Raw genomic sequence first — 22269 nt, forward strand, 5'->3', positions numbered from 1 at the left:
AAAAAAAAAAAAAAAAAAAAAAGGACAGAAAGACAGTGAGAACAAAGTCTGAATACCTGACAGGTGTTCGTGGGCTGCCAATAAATCTTCGAGGTGATCGGATTTTTGGTTCAAAGGAAAATTTTTCTTTCACACTTTCAAGTACAGATGGAGCAACATATGTAAAACCCTGAAAGACAAAAAAAGTAGACTGCAGAATGGCATTTGGTCATATAAATCAAGAAAATGTGGTTTCAGTCTCTGACACACCAACACAACACCTAAAATCACCGCTCTGTATATGCCCATCTCCCCAGCCTCATTTCATACCTGTTAGCTTCTTTCCAACCATTTCTTGAGGCATAGACCTCAAGAAAGCAGAATTTTATTGAGCCCCATATGCCAGCAATATTCCACTCTACTGAAAGGAGTAGAACAAAACAGGAAATTGTAGGCTCTACATTAAGATATTAAATACGATATATGCAAAGAAAATTCTAGTGTTTCTAGCCACATGCACATGAGCAACTAAGATTATCACCCCCTAGTTTCTCATTATTAGGCCAAAGTAAACATAGAATTCTTTAACTTGGCCTGTGTGATCATTCTGGTTTTAAACCAATGACTGGATAGATTTGGTATTTTCATGATTAAAAACCCCTCAATTATATATTATAGGCAATTATGCAGTTTTGCTAGCTTTAGTTCTTTCTTAGACCTTGCTATTAGGGCACCAGTTGTCATTTCCTCTTGCTGTCAATGTTTAACTCGTCATCAATCAGTCCTCCACCTATCTACCTTCCCTTCTATTTACTCTTCCAGTCACCTATAAATAGGCATACGAATTATAGTAAAACGACGCAACAAAGCTCTGGGGGAAGTCCTAAAGAGTGAGGTACAATTCTGTAGTGCATATACTTTTTTTATTTTTTATTTTTATTTTTTTTTTAGCATTTATTCAGTTTTAAGAGACAGAGAATGAGTAGGGAGGGGCAGACACAGAATCTGAAACAGGCTCTGAGCCGTCAGCACAGAGCCCGATGTGGGGCTCGAACCCACAAACCGTGAGATCATAACCTGAGCTGAAGCCGGATGCTTAACTGACTGAGCCACCCAGGCGCCCCTGTAGTGCATATACTTTGTGACAGGTATGGACTTCAGAAGCCATTTCCCCACACAGTCTATCTAGTGAACTAAAGCCATAACTACCAAGAGGACCAGGCTGTACCTTGATCATCTTTGAATTTCCTTTAATTCTGTGAGAGAAATTTAAATAATTATTGAACAGAAGTTGCTATAACCACATTCCCCATGTAAATTGGATGTGACTGTTTTTTATTAATTTCTAAAAAGATAAACTTTATGTACAGAAATCTGGCTACAACCTAACAAATGAATTATTCTTGTGTTCACTAGTTGGGCGATTTAAGTAATTATGAAAAGTTCAACAATACTTTAACTGGCAATGAGAGCCTAGTTATGTAACTTTTGCCACCACAACTTTGGATTTCTTTGTACTGAGATAAGACATTTCTAGACTGTTTTTTATGGGGGGGAAATGTCAAACTAGTTGAAACTCTGGAATGCCCAATAAGGAAAAGATCTCTATGTTATATCAAAGGTATAAACTGCACATCAGCAGAAAACAAAATTCCACAAAAGAGAAAAAAGAAAACTATGCCAGAATTTAAAGAATCACGTCTGGGCCCTTGAGTGGCTCAGGTCATGATCTTATGGTGCACAAGTTTGAGCCTCGCATCAGGCTCTGTGCTGACAATTGAGAGCTTGGAGCCTGCTTTGGATTCTGTGTCTCCCTCTCTATCTGCTCCTCCCCTACTCCTGTTTTGTCTCTGTCTCTCAAAAATAAATGTTATAAAAAAAAGTTTTAACAAGAAAAATAAAATGAATCCCGTCTACTTCACTAACTGAACACAAGATATTTTACCAAGGAGTATACAACGACTTTGCATCATGTAGATATAAAGTTAACAACATGCATTTATATTTCATCCCTTATATAATTAAAAATACTGTAAAACTATATTTTGCACATCCACTCTATTCTTATATCACCATACAATCATACAATAATAATATTACTATTCAATGCTAGTTACTCAAAGCCATACTGTACTATGGTGATTTAAGAGTAATTTTGACCATATACAATTTTTGCATTCCATGCTAACTTCAGAACTTACTCTCCACCCCAAAGATACAACACTACTGTGTATTACACTGTGAAGAGTACTAAAAAAAAATTGAGAATGAACTTGGTGATAAACATAGTGAACTCATAAATAGGGGAAAAAAAAAAAACAAAAACCCTTCCAAGTGCTTACTTTTTCCATACTCCATTCTCCCTAGATGTAATCCAAAAAGAAATGACAAAGGATAATGATAAGTAACCCAAAAAATGATACAAAATGAGGTTTCTGATCAAAATCTAAAAGATCTTAAAAACAATCTAAACATCTAAAAACTTTTCTCTACCTAAGCAAGGTATAAAACAATAGATACTTCTACAATGATGATCAATTTCTTTACGATTTCATTTAATGTCAACTATTCACTATAACAGGTTAAAAATCCTCTACAAAGTTACACTGAAAGTACCAAAACTTTGTACTATTTCAGGAATAGAATAGTTACAGTGAGCTCTTCTTCTCCTACTGTTATAACTGTGTGACTTTCAATTGAGATTTGCTAAGCCAAACATTATTTTAAGTCTGGCTCATGTATACTCTGAAGAATCATACAGTCCTACTCTAATTGCTAAAATGGAATACTGGATTATGAGAATTGGTTTTTTAACTTAGCAAGTTAGAAAACTTAATAAAAAATACATCTCAGGTTATCTACATGAACTGCAAAGCAAGAAAATGGAATTTTCTTATTGAAAAGGGCCCATCCTAATACTTAAATTTCTAATGGCAATATGAAATTCTCTCACTTACCAGAAAGACTTGGTTGGCACTTTCACTGAGAGTTGAGTCATCTGGGCTGTCAACAGGTGTCTGACGTGTAAACTTTGAATCAAACTGACTCACATCCTCCTCAGATTGCTTTATGAAAAAACAAAATGATTAGAAAATGATGTCTATATTACATATATCAATCAAATGCATCACTTGCATTACAGAAGATTCTAAATAGAACTCTTTTCACAGGATTTGACTGTAATAAAATATCAGTGTACTCTCAGCAGGCACAGACTAAAGAATAAATACAGGTGGAAAGTATCAACGGTCAAATTACATCTTCAAATTTTAGATATATATTAAAATAGATTATAGAACACCCTTATCATTCTTATTAAAAGTCTGAGGGGCGCCTGGGTGGCTTAGTCAGTTAAGCGTCCGACTTTCGCTTAGGTCATGATCTCGCAGTTCGTGGGTTCGGGCCCCGCGTCGGGCTCTGTGCTGACTGCCAGCTCAGAGCCTGGAGCCTATTTCAGTCTGTGACTCCTTCTCTCTCTGACCCTCCCCTGCTCACGGTCTCTCTCTCCTAGAAATACATAAAAATATTAAAAAAAAAAAAAAAAAGTCTGAATGTCAGGTCATCTGGGTGGCTCAGTCAGTTGTGTCCAACTCTTTTTTTTAAGTTTACTTATTTATTTTGAGACAGAGAGGGAGAGGGGGAGGGGGGGAGAGAGGGAGAGGGAGAGGGGGAGAGAGCGAGAGAGAGCGAGAGAGAGCGAGAGAGAGAGAGAGAGAGAGAGAGCTCCAAGGCTCCACACTGACAGTGTGCATCATGCAGCTCGCATGAGATCATGACCTGAGCTGAAATCAAACGTCGGACACTTAACTAACTGAGCTACCCAGGCACCCCAAGCATGTTTGTTCTTTAAGTGTTTATTTATTTCTGAGAGAGAGAGACGTGGAGAGAGAGAAAGGGACAGAGGATCTGAAGTGGGCTTCATGCCAATAGCAGAGAGTCCAACACAGGGCTCGAACTCATGAACTGTGAGATTATGACCCGAGATGAAGTTGGACGCTTAACCAACTGAGCCACCCAGGCACCCCCAAGCATGTGATTCTGGATTTTGGCTCAGGTCATAACCTCACAGTTGAGGGATGGAACCTCACTTTGGGCTCTGCGTTGGGCATGGAACATGCTTGGGATTCTCCTTCCCTCTTCCTCTGCTCCTCCCACATGCACTCTCTCACATTTCCACCCCCTCCAAAAAAATCTGAATGTCAATCTTCCCCACTTACAAAGCTTCAGTGTGCCTAGTCCACTGGCTAAATTCCTTGTTACATATAATTTTGCTCAGTTGGCCACTGCAGGTTTATAATAAACCTAAGAAACTACTAAAGCAGAAATTTAACACAAAACACATTTGTAAAATGTTCTAAAGTTTCTTCCCATAGCTTATTTCATCCCTGTAGACTTCTCAGGGAGCAATAACAACACTCTATGAGTACATTTTCTTGTGAAAAACGTCGCCTAAGTCTAACTACATGTTTCCTTAATTCCTTCTCTCTGGTACAACAGACTTTGTGGTCATGTCGAATGAGCTAAGGAACCAATATGAAGAAGCATCCAGTGTCCAAAGATAGTAAAAGGTGAGCATCACTAAAGATTACTGCTATGAACTGAAATACAAATATATTAAAAGGCATGAGTTCATAATTATACTTTTTAAAAAATTATACAACTCATTGATCAATTTGGGAAGATGTTAAGGAACTAATTTATTATTTTGAAAACTGGGAAAGAAACAAACATTTATCTTGCCTTTCCTGTAGGAAATGTAAGAGTTTCTCTTTATGGATAAATTCAGTAATGAAGAATCAATAATAATATTAAAATAAGATAATTTTGCAAATCCTTAATGAAATCTTGAAAGTAGGCCAGAGTTTCTCAATCTCAGCACTACTGACATTTTGGGGTTGGTAACTCTTGCTGTAGGGGCCTATCCTGTGAAACATAGGAAGTTTAGGAGCATCTCTGGCCTCTATCCACTGCATTCCAGTAGTATCTCCTCAAGTTGTGATCACTTGTCTCCAAACCTTGCCAAATTGACCTTAGCTGAGAATCACTGATGTAGGCAATGATCAATGACCACTGACATTCCAAAAAAAGAAAAAAACAACAACAACAAACCAACAAATACATATTATGCCTCCTGACCAAAATATACAACATTGAAAGTTTAATCTGAATCAGATTAAGTATCTAAATCCAACTACTAGGCTTTGGAGATACAGAGAACAGATGAATACGGTCAATGACACTATGGGGTTAAAATCAGCAAAATCAAAATGTGAGGAACCCTACAGGACAAATGGCCCAGTTTCTTCAGTAAATCCTCAGGAGAGGAATTCAGAGGGTGGTATTATCTACAGATGAAGAGAGAATTAAGAGACAAAATAACCAAACTGTATATAGACCATGATTGAATCATCACTGAAACAAACAGGGGGCAAAAGAAAACAAAAGAAACTGGGGAAATTATCATCACAACTAAAAAGCTGACAGCATACAGTTAAAATGACCTGACAGACTGGACAATTGGTACATGAGGGTTAATTATCCTCCTTACAACTATATGCGAAAATTTTAAAGCAAGTCACTCTATACTCCAGGACCAAATTATCATCATCATCATTATCCTCCTCTTCCTCCACCTTCATCTCAAGAAATAGAAAATAAACTATCACACATTCTGAGGTGAGAGAAAGACAAGAACACACTAACTCATTTACTCATAAACATATTGTAATGGCTTGAGTTGTGTCCCCCTCAACACTCATATGTTGAAGTTCGAAACCCCAGTACCTCGAATGGAACCCTTGTTTGGAATGAGAGTCAATGAAGATGTAATCAGTTAAGATAAGATCATTTGGAACAGGGAAGATCCTAATTCGGTATGAAATAAAAAGGGAAAATCTGGACACAGATCTGCATAAAAGGAGAATGCAAACATAAAGGCAGAGATCGGGTGATGTGCCTACAAGCCAAGGACTGCCAAAGACTGTTTTATTAGCAAACCACCAAAGGCTCTAAGAGTGGCACAGAGTGAAAAAGAAGTTTCTCACAGCCTTCAGAAGAAACCAAGCCTGTCAACATTTTAATCTTGGCCATCTAAATCTCCAGAGCTATAATACAATAAACTTCTGCTTTAAGCCACCTAGTTTGTGGTACTTTGTCATAGCACAACCCTAGCAAGTTAATACACACACATGCTGTATTCTGAAGAAAAAATTTCCAGAAAATTCAATTCAAAATAAGGTTGAGTCAGAAGGTAACCACATTTACCTTGATGACTGTTTTGTTATGTATATATCATAAAAACGTTATATCACTATGCTGTATACCTGAAACTTATATAATATTATATGTCAACCAAACTTCAATTAGAAATAAAAGATAAAATAGGGGCACCTGGCTCGCTCAGTCGAAGAGCATGAGACTCTTGGAGCTCAGGGTTGTAAGGTCAAGCCCCGTATGGGATGCAGAGATTACTTAAATAAATAAAACTTTTGTGGCACCTGGGTGGCTCAGTCGGTTAAGCATCTGACTCTTGATTTTGGCTCAAGTCATGATCTCCTGGTTTGTGGGATCAAGTCCTGCACTGTACTCTGCGCTGACAGCACAGATCCTGCTTGGCCCTCTCTCTCTGCCCCTCCCCTGCTCACATTCTTTCTCTCTCTCAAAATAAACATTTATAAGTAAATAAATAAAACATTAAAAAATTTTTCAAGAAGAAAAAATTACCCCACAAAAATAAAATAGGGTTGAACTAAGCAAGACAAAACAAAACAAAGCAAAAAAGTTCCAACTACTTCTTTAATTGTCTTTAACAACCAACTTAAAAATAGTTAATATAGGAGCACCTAGGTGGCTCAGTTGGTTTAGTGGCCAACTTTGCCTCAGGTCATGACCTCACAGTTTGTGGGTTTGAGCACCACATCGGGCTTTACATTGACAGTGTGGAGCCTGCTTTGGATTCTGTCTTCCTGTATCTCTGCCCTTCCCCTGCTTACACTTTCTTTCTCTCTCTCAAAAAGAAACATTAAGAAAAAGTTAATATAGTCATCAATTGCTGCTGGTAGTAGGTCCTTGAAAAGACTGAATAGTATAAAGAGTCTGAAGAGAAGATAAGCCAAAGATTACTGAATTGTTAATATAAATAAAATGTTTCTGAATGCTCTGAGATTTTCTTTTTCTAAAAAAGCACGAGGTCCTTCAAATTATATTCTTTCATGAGTACGCACCAACAGAGGTTTAAAGGGGGGCTCCACCTTCCGAGCCAGCAGTTCTTCCCAGTTAATATGCCTGAAGAATGGATGAGCCTAGAAAAAAGAGCGGAAAGAAAAGTCAAGGGGAACAGACCTCACTGGATTGACAAAGTAACTGCCTATTTGAAGTTACCAATCACAAAATAAGCTGTACTTTAAACAACTACATACAAGCTTCACAAATACGTAAAATTAGCACTATCTTCCCCTCAAACCGCCAAACAGGTCAATCCCTACTTGAACTTCTCCAGCATCCCCAGGACCAGCTCCAAGACGAGAAGCAGCATTTCTTTTCAGCAGCTTTAGGGAGGGGGAAAAAATTGATGAACCTTAGTCAAATTGATTATTTTTATTTATAAAATTTTCTTGTCTATATTGCTAAACTATTTTGAGAAAATATGGTTTATTAATAACTACTAAATACTGTTTATGAATAAAAAGAAAGAAAATCTTTAAACAAATTTGTACTTTACCTGCAAAACTTGTAGGCTTTCTTTTTCAATATATGTGTATGATTCTTTATTCAAAATGTATATTCAATTATATCTATTTAAATCCCAGTAGTTGAGGCTTAATGTTTGGTGCCCTACCTTTTTAAGCAGATCTCTGGCTTCTTGTGTGAGGTAGGGAGGCAAATTGAGTTTACATTTGAGGATTTTGTCAATTGTTTTCTTCCTATTCTCCCCAGTGAATGGGGGCTAGGAGTAGAAGAGAGTGAGAAAAATCAGCATATAAAAAAAGTAAAATTATCAATTTCCTGAATTAGTTATGCATAGATATCAGAAATATATGCTGTGATTTGGGCTGACTGCTAAAGATCTGTAGTTTTTAAGCAATAGGACAGAAGAAACAGCAACATCCCAGAAGAAACTGGGTTTCCACTATTAACTCTGTGTGGTAATAGGTGAGCCATGTGATTATATGCTTTGCTTTCTCTAGGGCAGTACCTATTACACCTATTTCACAGGACTGCCATGACAGATCATTTGAACAAAAATGTTTTGAAAAGTAGAGGGGGCTAAAGTACTACTAATGAAGCACTATTAGCATGATTTTTTTTTTTTTAAAGAACTCCATCAGTAACACTTTTAGAAAGCACACAAAAGGTCTCTTGCTATAATGATTTATAACTACTCAGCACAGACCAGAATACATGCAGCTTTTAACTGTGCACCTACTGCTCCAGTCAGCATGTCATACATTAATGCTCCCAAACTCCACCAATCCACAGCACGATTGTGGCCACTTCTCATCAAGATTTCAGGGGCCCTACAATGAGAAAAATAATGCGCCTAAAATATTCACCCATTTGCATATCATCTGATTTAGAATTTTAAAAACAATACATGGAACCAATTGGTGCTATAAAAAACATAGCACACTATTACGTAAGCCAGGTAAAAGTTAGCTATTACCCCCAAACCAGTTATATTTCTTTCAACATGCAGCTCACATGTATTCTATTGTTCCACAAAATGTGTGTGTGACTGTTCCATCATGAATAGATTCTTTGCATAGTCCAAAGTCTGTTAGTTTCACATGACCTACAATGAAAGATCATAGTATGATTATCGTGAGAATTCTAAGTATGTGCAGTGTTTGAATGCATCATACAAAACAATAATCTATGCTTCCATTTAAATATTTTTTTGAAGATACAAAGAACTAGCAAGGTGTCATCCATAAAATGAGATGATAACTCCCTAGGAGGCTAGCGCAGTCATCTTTTGCCAAAGATATAATCGACCTAGCAAAGGAAAAAAAGAGAAGAAACTAAAACAGCTTGTCCAAGGCTCCAGCTTTACCTATACCTAGAATCCTCTACCATCCTGAGAAAGTAGGCACTAGGAAAAATTCCTCAAAGTCTGGCTTAAGTATACAAACCCTACTAATAAAGATGCTGTACCTTTCAAACAGAGGTGTTAACACTGTACTTCAAATATATAACTTTTACCACAGTGAACTGTGTGGAGAGTTTTTTAAATGGTCTCAGAAAGTCACTGTAACAAGTTAGCTTATTCTGCCAATACTGCCAGTTCAGAAAAAGAAATGAAATTGCTACATGGCATGGGACCTTCATCTCTTACCCAGAAAGTAAAAAACTGACTACCTTACACAAAGAACATTTCAGTTCAAGTTTAGCTTTACTGAACTGTTATTAGAGATCTCGTGGTTCACAACCCCAGGGACCCGGTTTCAGAGAAGAGAAAAGGCAATGGCCTACTGATTCAAATGTAAATGTGTACTTTACTCTGATACAGAAGAAATATGAACATTATTTTCACAGAACCACCTGACACACTCAAGTTTATGGATCAAAGAAGTTAACTAGTCACTTCCCTATTCTATCCTTTGTCTTCAGAATCAGAATCCAGGTTTGGGGGGATGGGAGTAGAAGTGGGAGGGAGGGAAATACATAGATTCCCATGATATACTTGGTTAAGTACAGCATTTCTCCTAAAAAAAAAAAAAAAAAAAAAGAGAGAGAGAGAGAGAGAGAAAGAGAGGGAGAGAGAAAGAAGGAAGAAAAAAAAAAATCACAATTTGAAACGGATTTATACTAGCATCAGTTGTCCACACACGATCTCCCGTCCAAGAATCTGAAACTCTTAACTACCTCAGGTATCATTTTGTACACCTCAGGGGATCAGCCGTTGTTACCAGGCACCCCAACAGCCTCGTTGGCTGACTGAACTGCAAATTCTACACAGCCCATATTACTTTTGCATAAATCAAACTGTCTGTAGCAGCATGCAGTTGTAATCAAGACTCAGTCTGCTCTACCTACTGCTGCAGAGAATATTAGCTTTTCTGGTTTTTATGTTTGTTGTTACAAGCAGCAAGAATAAACTGATGCCTACAGTAAACATTTTCTTTCCCAGGCTATAGCAAATATCTTTGTTCAATTCTAACCCTTTCTTTTTTTACAGCATTATGAAAATTTATCATAAATAGTATTGCTTCTAATATTTATGTATTTTTATCCTTAAGGAAAACTCAACTTATAGAGTTACAATTTACCTTCCAATTTAAGGAACAAGCCAAAATTAGAGTTTGGCTTTTGGCTTACCACATGATATGGAAAGATTTCAAAAGAATTACAAGCTATAAAGAGCAAGGATTAAACTGAAAGAGTTGAGTGGCCAATTATCCTTAACTCCCTTTAATCTCATCAATCACAAATACCTAAATACCTAATTCTCAGCAAGTATTATGATGCCATAAATTCTGAGGGAGGAATGTATTATAATAGATACATGACTATGGGGCTTTGAAAAATGACCATGACCTGTGTGGGAGGATTTTAAGATGATTATTTACTATAGAATTGTTTACAGTATATCTCCACCTTGGTGATTAAGCATGATATTCTCCGGCTTCAGGTCTCTGTAGATGATCCCCTTTTGATGTAAATGCCCCAAAGCCATGGAGATTTCTGCCAAGTAAAAGCTGGAAACAAAAGTGATTTTATAAAATTAAAAAGAGTAATATACTCAAAGCAGTTTATGTATGGAGCAAAATTCCTTGAAAGAAATAGACATGCACCAAAGACCAAATTAGTGGGGATGGGGGAAAGAGATGGCATAGGAGGCTGCCAAAAGGCATGATGACATTTATGTTTCACTTATTTAGTGAAACTATAAAATGTTTAATTTCATCATTAAAACATACTGCTAAATTGCAAAGAAGTCCAGAATATGCCAAACTGTCACTGGTTTTGTTCTGTTGTAGGAATTGGGCCAATAGTCATTCACATCAAAGCAATTTTCTCCCACCCACCCCCAATTTAAAAATCCCACAGGACATAGGAACTTTGTTATTCTCAGAGATCAAATCTTAGTTTCAAAAGATACCTTATAAATAACCTGACCCTTAGAAGCCCACTCATCCCTTAAAACAGCTGCTATTTATATACAGTTCATGCCCACAGTATCTGCCCTCCCTCTTGCCAGCCAGCCCACAACTATAAACTGTGTGACACTCAAATTTATCTACCTCAAAAGAATAAAGGGCTGAGTCAACCCTGTCTGGATTCGAAAAGCACAAGGCACTGCAATACTGGCTGCATAACAATGTTGCAATCCTGCAGATTACTCCAGGATGGAGAGGGTGTGTCCTAGAGGACTGAGGCAGTTTCACAGCCAGCAGGACCACAAACACAGCCTCCAACATGGCTCAGAGAGCCTCCTCCAAAAAAGGGCACTTCATCCCTAAGGCTCTTAAATGCAGCTTCTGTGTTAGAAAAGGCCTGAAATTAAACAATGGAATGCAGTTTGGTAATTAAGGTAGAAAAAACATTTACGTGTTTTCTATTCAATTAATGTGTAGGATAAACTGATTTATTGTTACCCAATACTGTCCTCTCACAAAAGGATGTGTATATTTTTAATTTGAAGCAGATGCCATCTTAAGAAATATAAGGGTAGATCCCATCCTGGCCATAGAATCAATCCACAGATGATGTGTGCCGGTTTATCACCTCCCTAAGACTGCACCTTGGGAACTGGAAAGTCTAAAAAAAAAGAGGAGATGATTTCTGATACTTTCCATTGTTCCACACATAAAGTTTCACCGGAAAACCACACTCACCCACAGCCAAGGCAGGCAGCTTACCAATTCAAGGAAAGAAAGCCCCAGTGAGAATGGTTCTGTTAGGAACTGGCGTGAAGAGCGTTCCACCCAAGGCCTGGGGGCAAAGGAATGATGTGACCTCCAAAAGCTGCCCCGTCCCATAGATGCTTCTCCCCCTTGAAGTCCTGTGTGACTGACTGGCTCCAGAACAATTTATTGAATCATTTGGCTGCCCACAGTGGGAATAGGGCTTTGCTTTTAATTATGTGAATCATTACCTGAATCCATGCAACCACAAAAATTTCACTTACCAGGCTGTGTCTTCCATAAATATTCCTTCTCTTTCTAACTGCATAAATAATTCTCCTCCTGTAAAGAAAAGGAAAAGACATTAGAAATAAAACAATCTTCATTTCCAACCCATTTCTAACAAGAGGGCTGGGCTTCCCTTTTAACCATAATTTAAAGACATCAGCTCCTTAAAAATAAAAAAAAATCCTAAAAACTATAGATTTAAAACTAAGTCTTCAGGATTCTATTTTTAGCAGAGTTCTTATTCTTATGTAAAATATGTAGGTTTTGGAATTCCAGGTTTTACATATAAAAACTTCAAGACAGTTATAGATTCCAGACCTGAGGTTATAAAACTCTTGGTTAAAGTTTCTCTAACAGCTTACCCTAAGCAGAAAAATGTTAGTATATAATTGAGCCACCTTTACAAATTAAAATTAACAAATGCCCTTATTCCATATTTTTGGAACTCTTAATCTAAAGAAACCTGGCAGCAGCTTTGTTAAAAGCATGGCACTATTCTGAATATTAAAATAAGTAACGATAATAAAGAATTATATCCCACTGAGTAATCTTAGAATCCATAGGTCCGCAATGATGTAAATCAATGAAGAGATCAATAAATTTCTTAAAAGGGAGAGAAGGGAAAGTTCTTCATTACAGTAAAATGCTAAATAATAAATGAATGAGGCATGATGGAATAAGAAAAATCAGTTGGCAATCATCACAGTTAAGTGTTTCAAGCAAGAATCAATGAATGCTAAAACTGTATGTAAAAGTTTGATGAGAGACGAGATATTTAAATAATCCAGAAGTATCTCAAGATACTTATTCATCACAAAGGGAAAACTTCACCAGGGGAAAAAACTGGCAGACATCACCTTATACGTGATGAAAGTTAACATCAACAGTAATGGGACAAAGATATAAATATCATGTACCTCCTGATCTAACAGAGAAGGACAGTGTCACTTCGATGGTCCTCCCAAAAATGCATGACCTGAATCTAATCTTGAGGAAACATCAGATAAGCCCAAATTGATGTGTTCTACAAAATTACTGTCCTATACTCTTCAAAAATGCTAAGGTCAAGAAAGACAAAGAAAGAATGAAGAACTGTTCCAGATTAAAGGAAACTGAGAGATATTACTATATCAATGTTAATTTCCTATTTTTGAACCTTTTAACAGAGTTAAGTAAGATACTGTCATTGATTTCAGAAAATATACACTGAAGTATTTAGAGGCAATGGAAAATCATGTCTGCAACTCTCTTGAGCAGTCCAGAAAAAAAATGTATATACACATACGTGTGTGTGTGTATAGATGCATATACATGTGTAGAGATGTATATACACATACACACATACATATATATATACACACACACGCACACATGCATATACATACACATAAAGAGGGAGAGAAGAAGGATGAAACAAAACTGGTAAAATGATAACACTTGGGGAATCGAGGTGAAGAGTGTGAGAAGTCTTTGTACTATTTCTGCAACTCTTCTGTGTAAATCTGAAATTATGTCAAAATAAAGTTACCAAAAAATGAAAAAAATGGCAACTGTCACATAAAAGTTAACTAAATTCTGCAGCTTTCTGTTCCATGTTACAGACTATTGTGAAATTTGGTATTCAGAAAACTCACATGTGTTTGCAGGAAATAGATACTTGTGACCTAGAAATGATAAGGAAGCAACAAGTTTCTAGGAGGCGATAAACCCTAGAAACTGGATGTTTTCCAATGTAAACTGCATAGTCTATCAAAAAAGCTACATTAAACCAAAAACTTCTTCTCTTTAGAGATGCAATTCCAAAAATATTCAGTATCTTAAACAATACTCTCAATAAGTTTTCCACTTCAATTTAGAAAAAATGCTTTGATGATTCATGTAAATTATAGTTTCTCACCCAAGCGTAGTCAATGTGATGGCTCTCTATCAATTAGGTGTTTTTATTTTATGTAATTGGGATAAGAATTAAAGGGATAAGAATTAAAACAAAATTTTACAGGGGCGTCTGGGTGGCTCTGTCGGTTAAGAATCCAACTTTGGCTCAGGTCATGATCTCATGGTTCATGGGTTTGAGCCCCGCGTCGGGCTCTGTGCTGACAGCTAGATCAGAGCCTGGAGCCTGTTTTAGATTCTGTATCTCCCTCTCTCTCTGACCCTCCCCTGCTCACGCTGTCTCTCTCTCTCTCAGAATTAAATAAAACCATTTAAAAAAAAAAGATAAAATTTTACAGATGGGAAAAAAAATTTAACCTTTAAAGTTTCCTTCATATTTTTCTGCAAAAAGAAACATTCAGTCACATCTGAATTCCTATGTCAATGTACTTGTCAATTTTAAGAATATTTAATCACATTGGGGAAAAGCATTTTTCCACTGGAAAATAATTTTGACCCAGTTTCTGGAGCAAATGCAAATAATTACACCAAACTGAGTGTACTGACCGCTGAGATACTCAAGGATGAGGTAGAGTTTTCCACCGGTCTGAAAGGCATAAATTAAATCCACAATGAAGGGATGCTTTACTTCCTCCAGAATATTCCGTTCTGCTTTTGTATGAGCTGTATCTTTAGCATTTCTTACTATCATTGCCTAAAGGAAAAGAGATGATCTATAAGAACATAACAGTAGACATTTTTATTCTATAGTATCTGGAAAATCTATTTTGTGCTTTTCTTGCCAATATTAAACTATTAATCATAGTTCCCACTAAAGACAGAGATAGGAATAATGGAAGCCATTCACTTCTCATAAACATCTGCACTGTCTAGACTCTTTGTGGTGAACATGTAAATGAAAACCTAAAGATACTTTTTAAAAAAATGCAAACAGATCAAGTTTATTCATATATTCACTAACTGTTGAATGTCTACTATACTCTAGGCTCTGGAATAAGAAAGCAGAACTAATAGAAGTCTCCAGCCTACAGGTGTCTGGAGTCCCAGGGAAGAGAGAGAAGTCAATGTAGGTAAGCACAAGATACTACAGAAGAACGGAGAACTGCACCTGACCTGGCAAGAAGTGTTTCTGGAGGTGGCAATACCTAAGGTGTATCATGAAAAATAATTAAAATGAAATGTAGAGCATAAAAAAAGACATTTCCGGTGCAAAAGAGGCTTGACAGGACATGTCTAACAGAAGTAGTTCAGTACGGTAAGAAGTGGCTAGAGATTAGGCTGGAGATGTAGGTGGAGACCAGGAAATATAAGACCTAGGCATCCAGGCAAAAGTATTTGAATCTTAGAGGCACAAGAGAAATATTAAGTTTAGGGAGATGAATAACCCTTAGCTTTAAGACAGTTTTAGTAGCAGTGTGGAGTTTTAGGGAAGAAATAAGACCAATTAGGAGACAAGTACAGTAAACTAAGCAAAGTAAGACCTTAGGTAGAGTCTTACTGTAACTAAGAAAATAAAGTTGGTGGAAAAAAGATAAAGATGCATCATCAGCACTTGCTGACTAGGTATGAAAAGAAATAATGATATGGTTTCTGCATAAGTCATAGGATAGATAATGGTTATCATTCAATAACAGGGAATAGAAGTCAAGAAAAAAGTTTTGGGAAAAATGATGTATTGTTTTAGACATGTTAAGTCTGTCTAAATTATAGGACTAAGTTCTGGTATATGTAACATGAAAAAGCATATACACAGGTTATCAGTTGCAAAGTGGAAAGTTGGAAACAACCTAAATGCCCATGCACAGAATACTGACTACCCAATGTGTAAAAGAATGGGGAATATCTCTATGAAAGCAAAGTGCAGGGGTGGCTGGGTGGCTCAGTTGGTTAAGCATCCAACTTCAGCTCAGGTCATGATCTCACAGTTTGTGGGTTCAAGCCCCGCATCGGGCTCTGTGCTGACAGCCAGCTCAGAGCCTGGAGCCTGTTTCAGATTCTGTATCTCCCTCTCACTCTGACCCTCCCCTGCTCATGCTCTCTCCGAAATAAATAAAACATTAAAAACAAATTTTTTTAATAAGAAAAAAAGAAAAAACAAGGTGCAAAAGAGCATATATAGCATGGCAGTATCACAGTATGTTACCTTTTGCGTATGAAAGGGGATGTAAGAATATATATGTATCTCCTTGTATCTTTAATAATTAACACAACTAAGATAAACCAAATGCTAATGACAAGTAGAAAGGTAAGAAAGGATATCAGACTTCTCAGTATATCTTCTGATAAAATCTCAAATGTTTAGCATTCATTTTTTTTTCTGTGATTATAAAATGGAGGTTTTTGAATTCTGAACCATGTTAATGCTTAATACATTCCAAAAGTAAAATTAAATCAACAAGGTTGGGGGAGGAAAATAAAATTGAACACAACAGAAATACAAAAATATAACTAAATATTATACTGACAATTTTACTACAGGAGAAAAATGATATTTAAATAACCTTACACTGCAATCTTAATGACGTATGTAAGCATAACAAAAATTGTAAAGAAATCTTAAACCACACTTAGCAGGTTTGTAACCGCTGGTAGTATCGGCATTATATTTCTCAAACTATAAGCATGTATTGAACAACTGAGCAAATGAGTAAATTTATTGATGTTGCTACCAGGCTTCTCACTGTGGAAAAACAGAAATGCAAATATGGATTGAGAGAAGAAAAGCCCTATGGAACTGGACTGGAATTAGGGATATCAATTTGAAGCCATGATTTAAAAACAAAACAAAACAAAACAAAACTTCTTTGCTGTATCCACTGAAAGAGCCAGAAACAATGACACCTTAGTTGTAAGGAGCATAGCTGACACCCAGATATTGGTTTCTCCACCAAAAGAAACCAGAGTTCCTTAGAGAAAAAGATCGTTCTAAGCCAGGGTCAGGGAAAGTGCAAGGTAAATCTGGAGCACTCTATTATACCAGGAAGTACTAAAAAACTGACAAAATACATCTAAAGAACATAAAAGCCATCTTAATAGAGAGCTCTCTAGCAAAATTTGAGACAATTTGAGAACCAAAATGAATAATGAAATGGATAACACACTAAAAACAAAAAGTATATATTGACTCTTAAAATTAAATTTAAAAAAGTATGAAAAACTTTTTTATAGAAGAATGACAACTAATACAGAAACAAAATGATAAAAATAGAAAAGTCTCCATTCTATAATCACACTAGTAATATCTGATTTGGGTAAGAAACAAAGGATGATAAAACTACTGGGTAAAAGATTATTAGGATAGGTGTGCCTGGCTGGCTCGGTCAGTGGAGCATGCAACTCCTGGTCATGAGTTCGAGTCCCATGTTGGGCACAGGGATTACTTTAAAAAAATTATTAGCATAGACTATTCATATCCCTCAATAGTACACCATAGATGCTTATTAATTTAGGGGTGCCTGGGTGGCTCAGTCAGTTTAGTGTCCGACTTCAGCTCAGGTCATGATTTTATGGTTCATGGGTTCAAGCCCTGTGTCAGGCTCAGTACTGACAGTTTAGAGCCTGGAGCCTGCTTTGGATTCTGTGTCTCCCTTTCTCTCTGCCCTTCCCCTACTGTGCTCTGTCTCTCTTTGCTTTCAAAAGTAAATAAACATTAAAAATTTTTTTTTAATAAATAATAATTTCAAAGGGAAAAGGGTACCTGCACTATGGAAAGTCTGTCAGACACTACCTTAACCAAGTGATCAAACTCAATTTTACCAAAAACAGGATAGAACATATAGTACTTCCTGAGCCCATGCACCAAGGACATAATACTCCTGCAAAAAGTACTTAACCTAAATTTAAAATGTACATGTTTTCATAAGTAAACAATGAAATATATCCAAATTAAGGGATACTGTGCAAAACAACTGACCCAAGCTCTTACATATGAAAATGCCCTTATTTTTTAAGAGATATAGAAGCTCCTGGGTGGCTTAGCCAGTTAAGCGTCTGACTCTTAATTCTGGCTCAGGTCCCACAGTTCATGAGATAGAGTCCCACATCGGGCTGACAGCATGAAGCCTGGCTGGGATTCTCTCTGCCCCTCCCCCACTCTCTCTCACTCTCAAAATAAATACTTAAAAAATAGAGATTAAAGAAAGAGTGAAACACCATGATAGCTAGAATTAACTTTCAAATTTACAGCAAAAAAATAAAAATTTTGAATTTACATAAATATACATATACATGGAAGGGATGAAGAAAGTAGGGGTAGACAAAGAGAACATGGCAAACTTAATTGCTGTTCACTGTACTATTCTTGCAACTCTTTGGAAAGTTTGAAAAATTTTAAAGATACATTAGTTTTTAAACCTCAGGAGGTTTGAGGGTTTTTTTTTTTAATTTATTTATTTTGATAGCAAGAGAGACATGAGGGGTGGGGTGGAGGCAGAGAGGGAGAATCCCGCAAACAGGCTCCGTACTGACAGAGGCTCGAACTCATGAACCGTGAGATCATGACCTGAGCCAAAACCAAGAGTCGGATGCTTAACCAACTGAGCCACTCAGGCATCCCAGTTTGAATTTTTTAAGTAAGAAATTCTGAGAAAGTCTGAAAGCAAAAGACTAAGAGATAAGATGAAAAATTAATAAAGTAGAATCACAGAAGTCAAGGAAACAGTTTCAAAATGGTGTGTTCAATAGCTTCAATACAACAGAGAGCTAAATTAAAGATGAATAAAGACCACTGGATTCAGCCATTAGGAGACTGGTGGTGACATAGGGGACAAGACTTTCATGAAACCATAGAGTCATTAAGTCAAAATATATTGAGTTTTAAAAAAAAGCAATAAAACATGACTTCTCAAGAAACTCAACTATGAAAGGCAAAGAGAGTGGAAGCTATAGGGAGACTATACGAAGGAAGGATTTGTTTTACTAAATATGGCAAAGACATAAATATATTTAAACAAAGAAAGAAGTTAGGAGAGAGGATGGAAAGAGAGAAAGAAGTGACAAAGACCCCATATAGGCAGACAGGGATGAGATCCAAAACATAAAGAAAGGGCTTAGCCTTGGGAAGGAGGAAGAATACATCTCCCACTAGCATTGGAAAGAAGGAAATAAAAACAGGTGAAAATGCAGATTAATATAGTATTAGGGGTAGGGATCAGAACAGGAAGTGGAAGGAAATGACATGTGCCAGCCTCAAATAGGAAGAGAAGCAGTCTATTAAAAGAGGAAAGAGAGACTGATAGCAAAGTTGTAGAGAATGGAATGAGTTATCTAAGGACATGAAAAAAACAGTTGATGAGTAACTGAGAGTCCAAACAGGTTGGGGACTATGAATTTGTTCCAGCAGCAATCTACAAGTTTGTGTGGCTTCTGCCAGCAATGTTCCAGCAGCTGAAATACAGGAATAAAGGAGCATTAACAACTAAATTGATTAAGATTAGGACTTTCCTAAACATAAGGTCAATGGGACTAGCAAGTGACTAAAATGGCAGATTATGCTGATTAGGCTGGATTCAAAATAAAGTGAAATAAGAAGGGGGTTAAGAACTTAGGAAAAAACCAAAAAGGCCAAAGGACTAAAAGATTTAGGGTCAAAGACCAGGTATTGTGGGAATAAAGAAGCAACAAAGTTATTGTTGGTATTATAACCCAATACTTCAGAGGTGGGGAATACAGCCATGGAGGTTGGTAAAGCAGAATGGATGTGAAAGCTGACAGAGTTGAGATCAAGGAATTGGAAAGCTAGGCCATGGATTACTTACTTAATACAAGGAGAGTGAAGACATCCAGGATGGCAAGGCTTAGGAGTGAAGAAAAAAGATAAAAGATGAGAGATGCTCCAACCTCAAAGTAGAAAGGATTTTGACCACAGTATAGAAGAGAAATGGTAACAATAAGCTTATCAATTGTTTCCTTGAATTATATAGTAAGCAGAGTGATAGGTAGAGGCTACATTTGCCTCAAACGCTAACTCCTAGTATCTAGCATAATGGCTGGCACACTGCTGGTTTTCAATCGATTCAACAAAAGAAGGAATGGAAGAAGTATGACCAATCTGTAAACCACAAGCCTTCAGCCAAAGGGTCTAAAATTTACAGTGTGGTCTGAACTAATGCCATAGGCAATAGTATTTTGCTTCCAGGATACATTTTTGTTGCAACTGGTAAGAAAGAGAAATAGTCTTTTCCTCAACATTCCACTGTGAGAAAATACCCAAATGGTACTATTCCTGTAAAAAAAATCCCAAGAGAATTGATAAATGCAGACAGACTGTCCAAATGCACAACTAATTTAAGATAAAGAGATACCTGGTTCTTTCTACTTTGATTTCATCTTCAAGGATGGAAAGAGATATGTTTTTACCACATACCGAGTTCAGGAGCATTAGTATGCTTTGCTTCCAGGATAATAAAGTCAGAATAAAGATACTCAAAGGCAGCACACAGTCATCTTATCTAGTCAGGAATCAAAATTATGGACTTAACCTTTGCAATCTCTTTCATTATTTACCCAATGAGCTTATTTTCAGGGACGACAAGGAAAAAATGAGACAGTATCTGATTCTATAGCCAAGCTTAGGGAAAGAAAACCCGGAGACTGGGAGGGAGTGCTAAGCAAAAGGAGAGGCAAGCAAGTTAGGTCTTAGAAGCCTGGGCCCAAAAAAGAAGGTCTGACATTTAGCAATAATTAAATCTATGGATTTCCTAATATACTGCACTCATCTACCATCAGTAAAAAAAAAACCAAAAAAACAACATCCTCTTCCTTTCATTAAAGATACCCATACCAGAAACATACTTCACTCAAGATAGAATTAGGACTAATTATGGTCAGCCCTGATCATAAAATATATTGAAAGGAATAAATTAACCTAAGAGTCTTGACCAGTACTTCTTTCAACATTTCGAGAACAAGTATTATTACACTGTCTCCAAGTCTATACCTAACAGGTTTTACAGATCAAACAATGATTAATCTCAAATGTTTCCAATGAGAAAGCCAAACAGTAGATTAATTCTGACTTATTGATACAGAAACTGATGTTCAGAATACCTAAACTGCTGGACCACCTGGGTGGCTCAGTTAAGCGTCCAACTCTTGATTTTGGTTCCAGTCAAAATCTCACAGTTTATGGGAATTGAGTCCCGCTGACAGGGCAGAGCCTGCCTGAGATTCTCTCTCTCCCCTCCTCTCTGCCCCTGCCCTGCTCACACGCAGGGATGCACCCTCTCTCTTAAAATAAATAAAACATTAAAAAAAAAAAAAAAGAATATCTTAACTGGTTCTTTAAGACAATCACTGGGGCAGGGCACCTGGGTGGCTCAGTCAGTTAAGTGTCAGATGTCAGCTCAGGTCATGAGCTCACTGCACTTGAGTTTGAGCCCTTTGTTAGGCTCTGTGCTGACAGTTCAGAGCCTGGAGCCTGCTTCAGATTCCATCTCCATCTCTCTCTGCCCCTCCCAGATGTCTCAATCGCTCTCTCTCGGCCTCTATCTCTCAAATATAAATAAACATTAAAAAAAAAAAAAAAAAAAGAATCACCAGGGGCGCCTGGCGGGCTCAGTTGGAAGAGTATGGGACGCTTGATCTTGGGGTCATGAATGCAAGCCCCAAGTTATGTAGAGATTATTTAAACAAACATTAAAAAAAAAAAAAAAAGGACAATCACCAATGAAGTTGTGGTCATAACATTTGTTCCTCACCTTTAAACGTAATAAGTCATGCATACTGCTTATGTAAAAATCAGTTAGAAGATAAAGACCAAAGTATTACAAACCCTATAATTTTTGTTAAAAGTCCCTTTGATTATCTTTTAATAGTTTTCTACTAAGACTTGTTTTAAGACAGTGTGATCTTTTCAGAAATCAGTCCCAAACAAAAAGAACAAGAAACCAAACACACATAATCCTTTTTCAAGAAAACTAGAAAATGCATCTAACTCCACACCTCAAAAGGTGAAAATAGAGCAAAATAAAGCAATGGTACATGACTTAGTAGAGTAGGGTATTATCAAGTCTAAATGTCTGCACAAAGAAGTTAACTCAAAAGAAGTTGATTTCATCTACAGAACCCTAACAGGTTCAAAATTAGAGACAAAAATAAAAAGCAAGAAGAAAAAAAATATGAGTCATTAGAGACTACAGAAGGTGGAGGACTAAAAACAGGTAGATTGCTACCATTTGGAAAGGTATACTCTCCAGAAAGAGTGAAGGATCATAATGAAGTGCTAAAGTAAAAACTTGACTTCAGTGAAAGTCTGCATGCTGGA

At 36.8% G+C, this 22269-nt stretch overlaps 1 protein-coding gene across 1 annotated transcript in view; it reads right to left on the bottom strand.

Annotated features, from left to right (window-relative positions):
• The window catches only part of RPS6KB1 (ribosomal protein S6 kinase B1), a 38566-nt gene that overhangs the window by 1958 nt on the left and 14339 nt on the right, over window positions 1-22269 (bottom strand). Inside the window, exons 5-14 of the mRNA XM_077745629.1 lie at window positions 14553-14700; window positions 12110-12167; window positions 10576-10676; window positions 8680-8770; window positions 8405-8495; window positions 7817-7924; window positions 7464-7526; window positions 7203-7280; window positions 2937-3044; window positions 57-169 (exon numbers count right to left, since the gene is read on the bottom strand). Coding sequence (XP_077601755.1) covers window positions 57-169; window positions 2937-3044; window positions 7203-7280; window positions 7464-7526; window positions 7817-7924; window positions 8405-8495; window positions 8680-8770; window positions 10576-10676; window positions 12110-12167; window positions 14553-14700 — 959 coding nt within the window. The remainder of the gene's footprint in view (window positions 1-56; window positions 170-2936; window positions 3045-7202; window positions 7281-7463; window positions 7527-7816; window positions 7925-8404; window positions 8496-8679; window positions 8771-10575; window positions 10677-12109; window positions 12168-14552; window positions 14701-22269) is intronic.

Source organism: Crocuta crocuta, unplaced genomic scaffold (assembly GCF_008692635.1).
Source record: "Crocuta crocuta isolate KB4526 unplaced genomic scaffold, BGI_CrCroc_1.0 scaffold333, whole genome shotgun sequence".
In the NCBI taxonomy this organism is placed as follows: domain Eukaryota; kingdom Metazoa; phylum Chordata; class Mammalia; order Carnivora; family Hyaenidae; genus Crocuta; species Crocuta crocuta.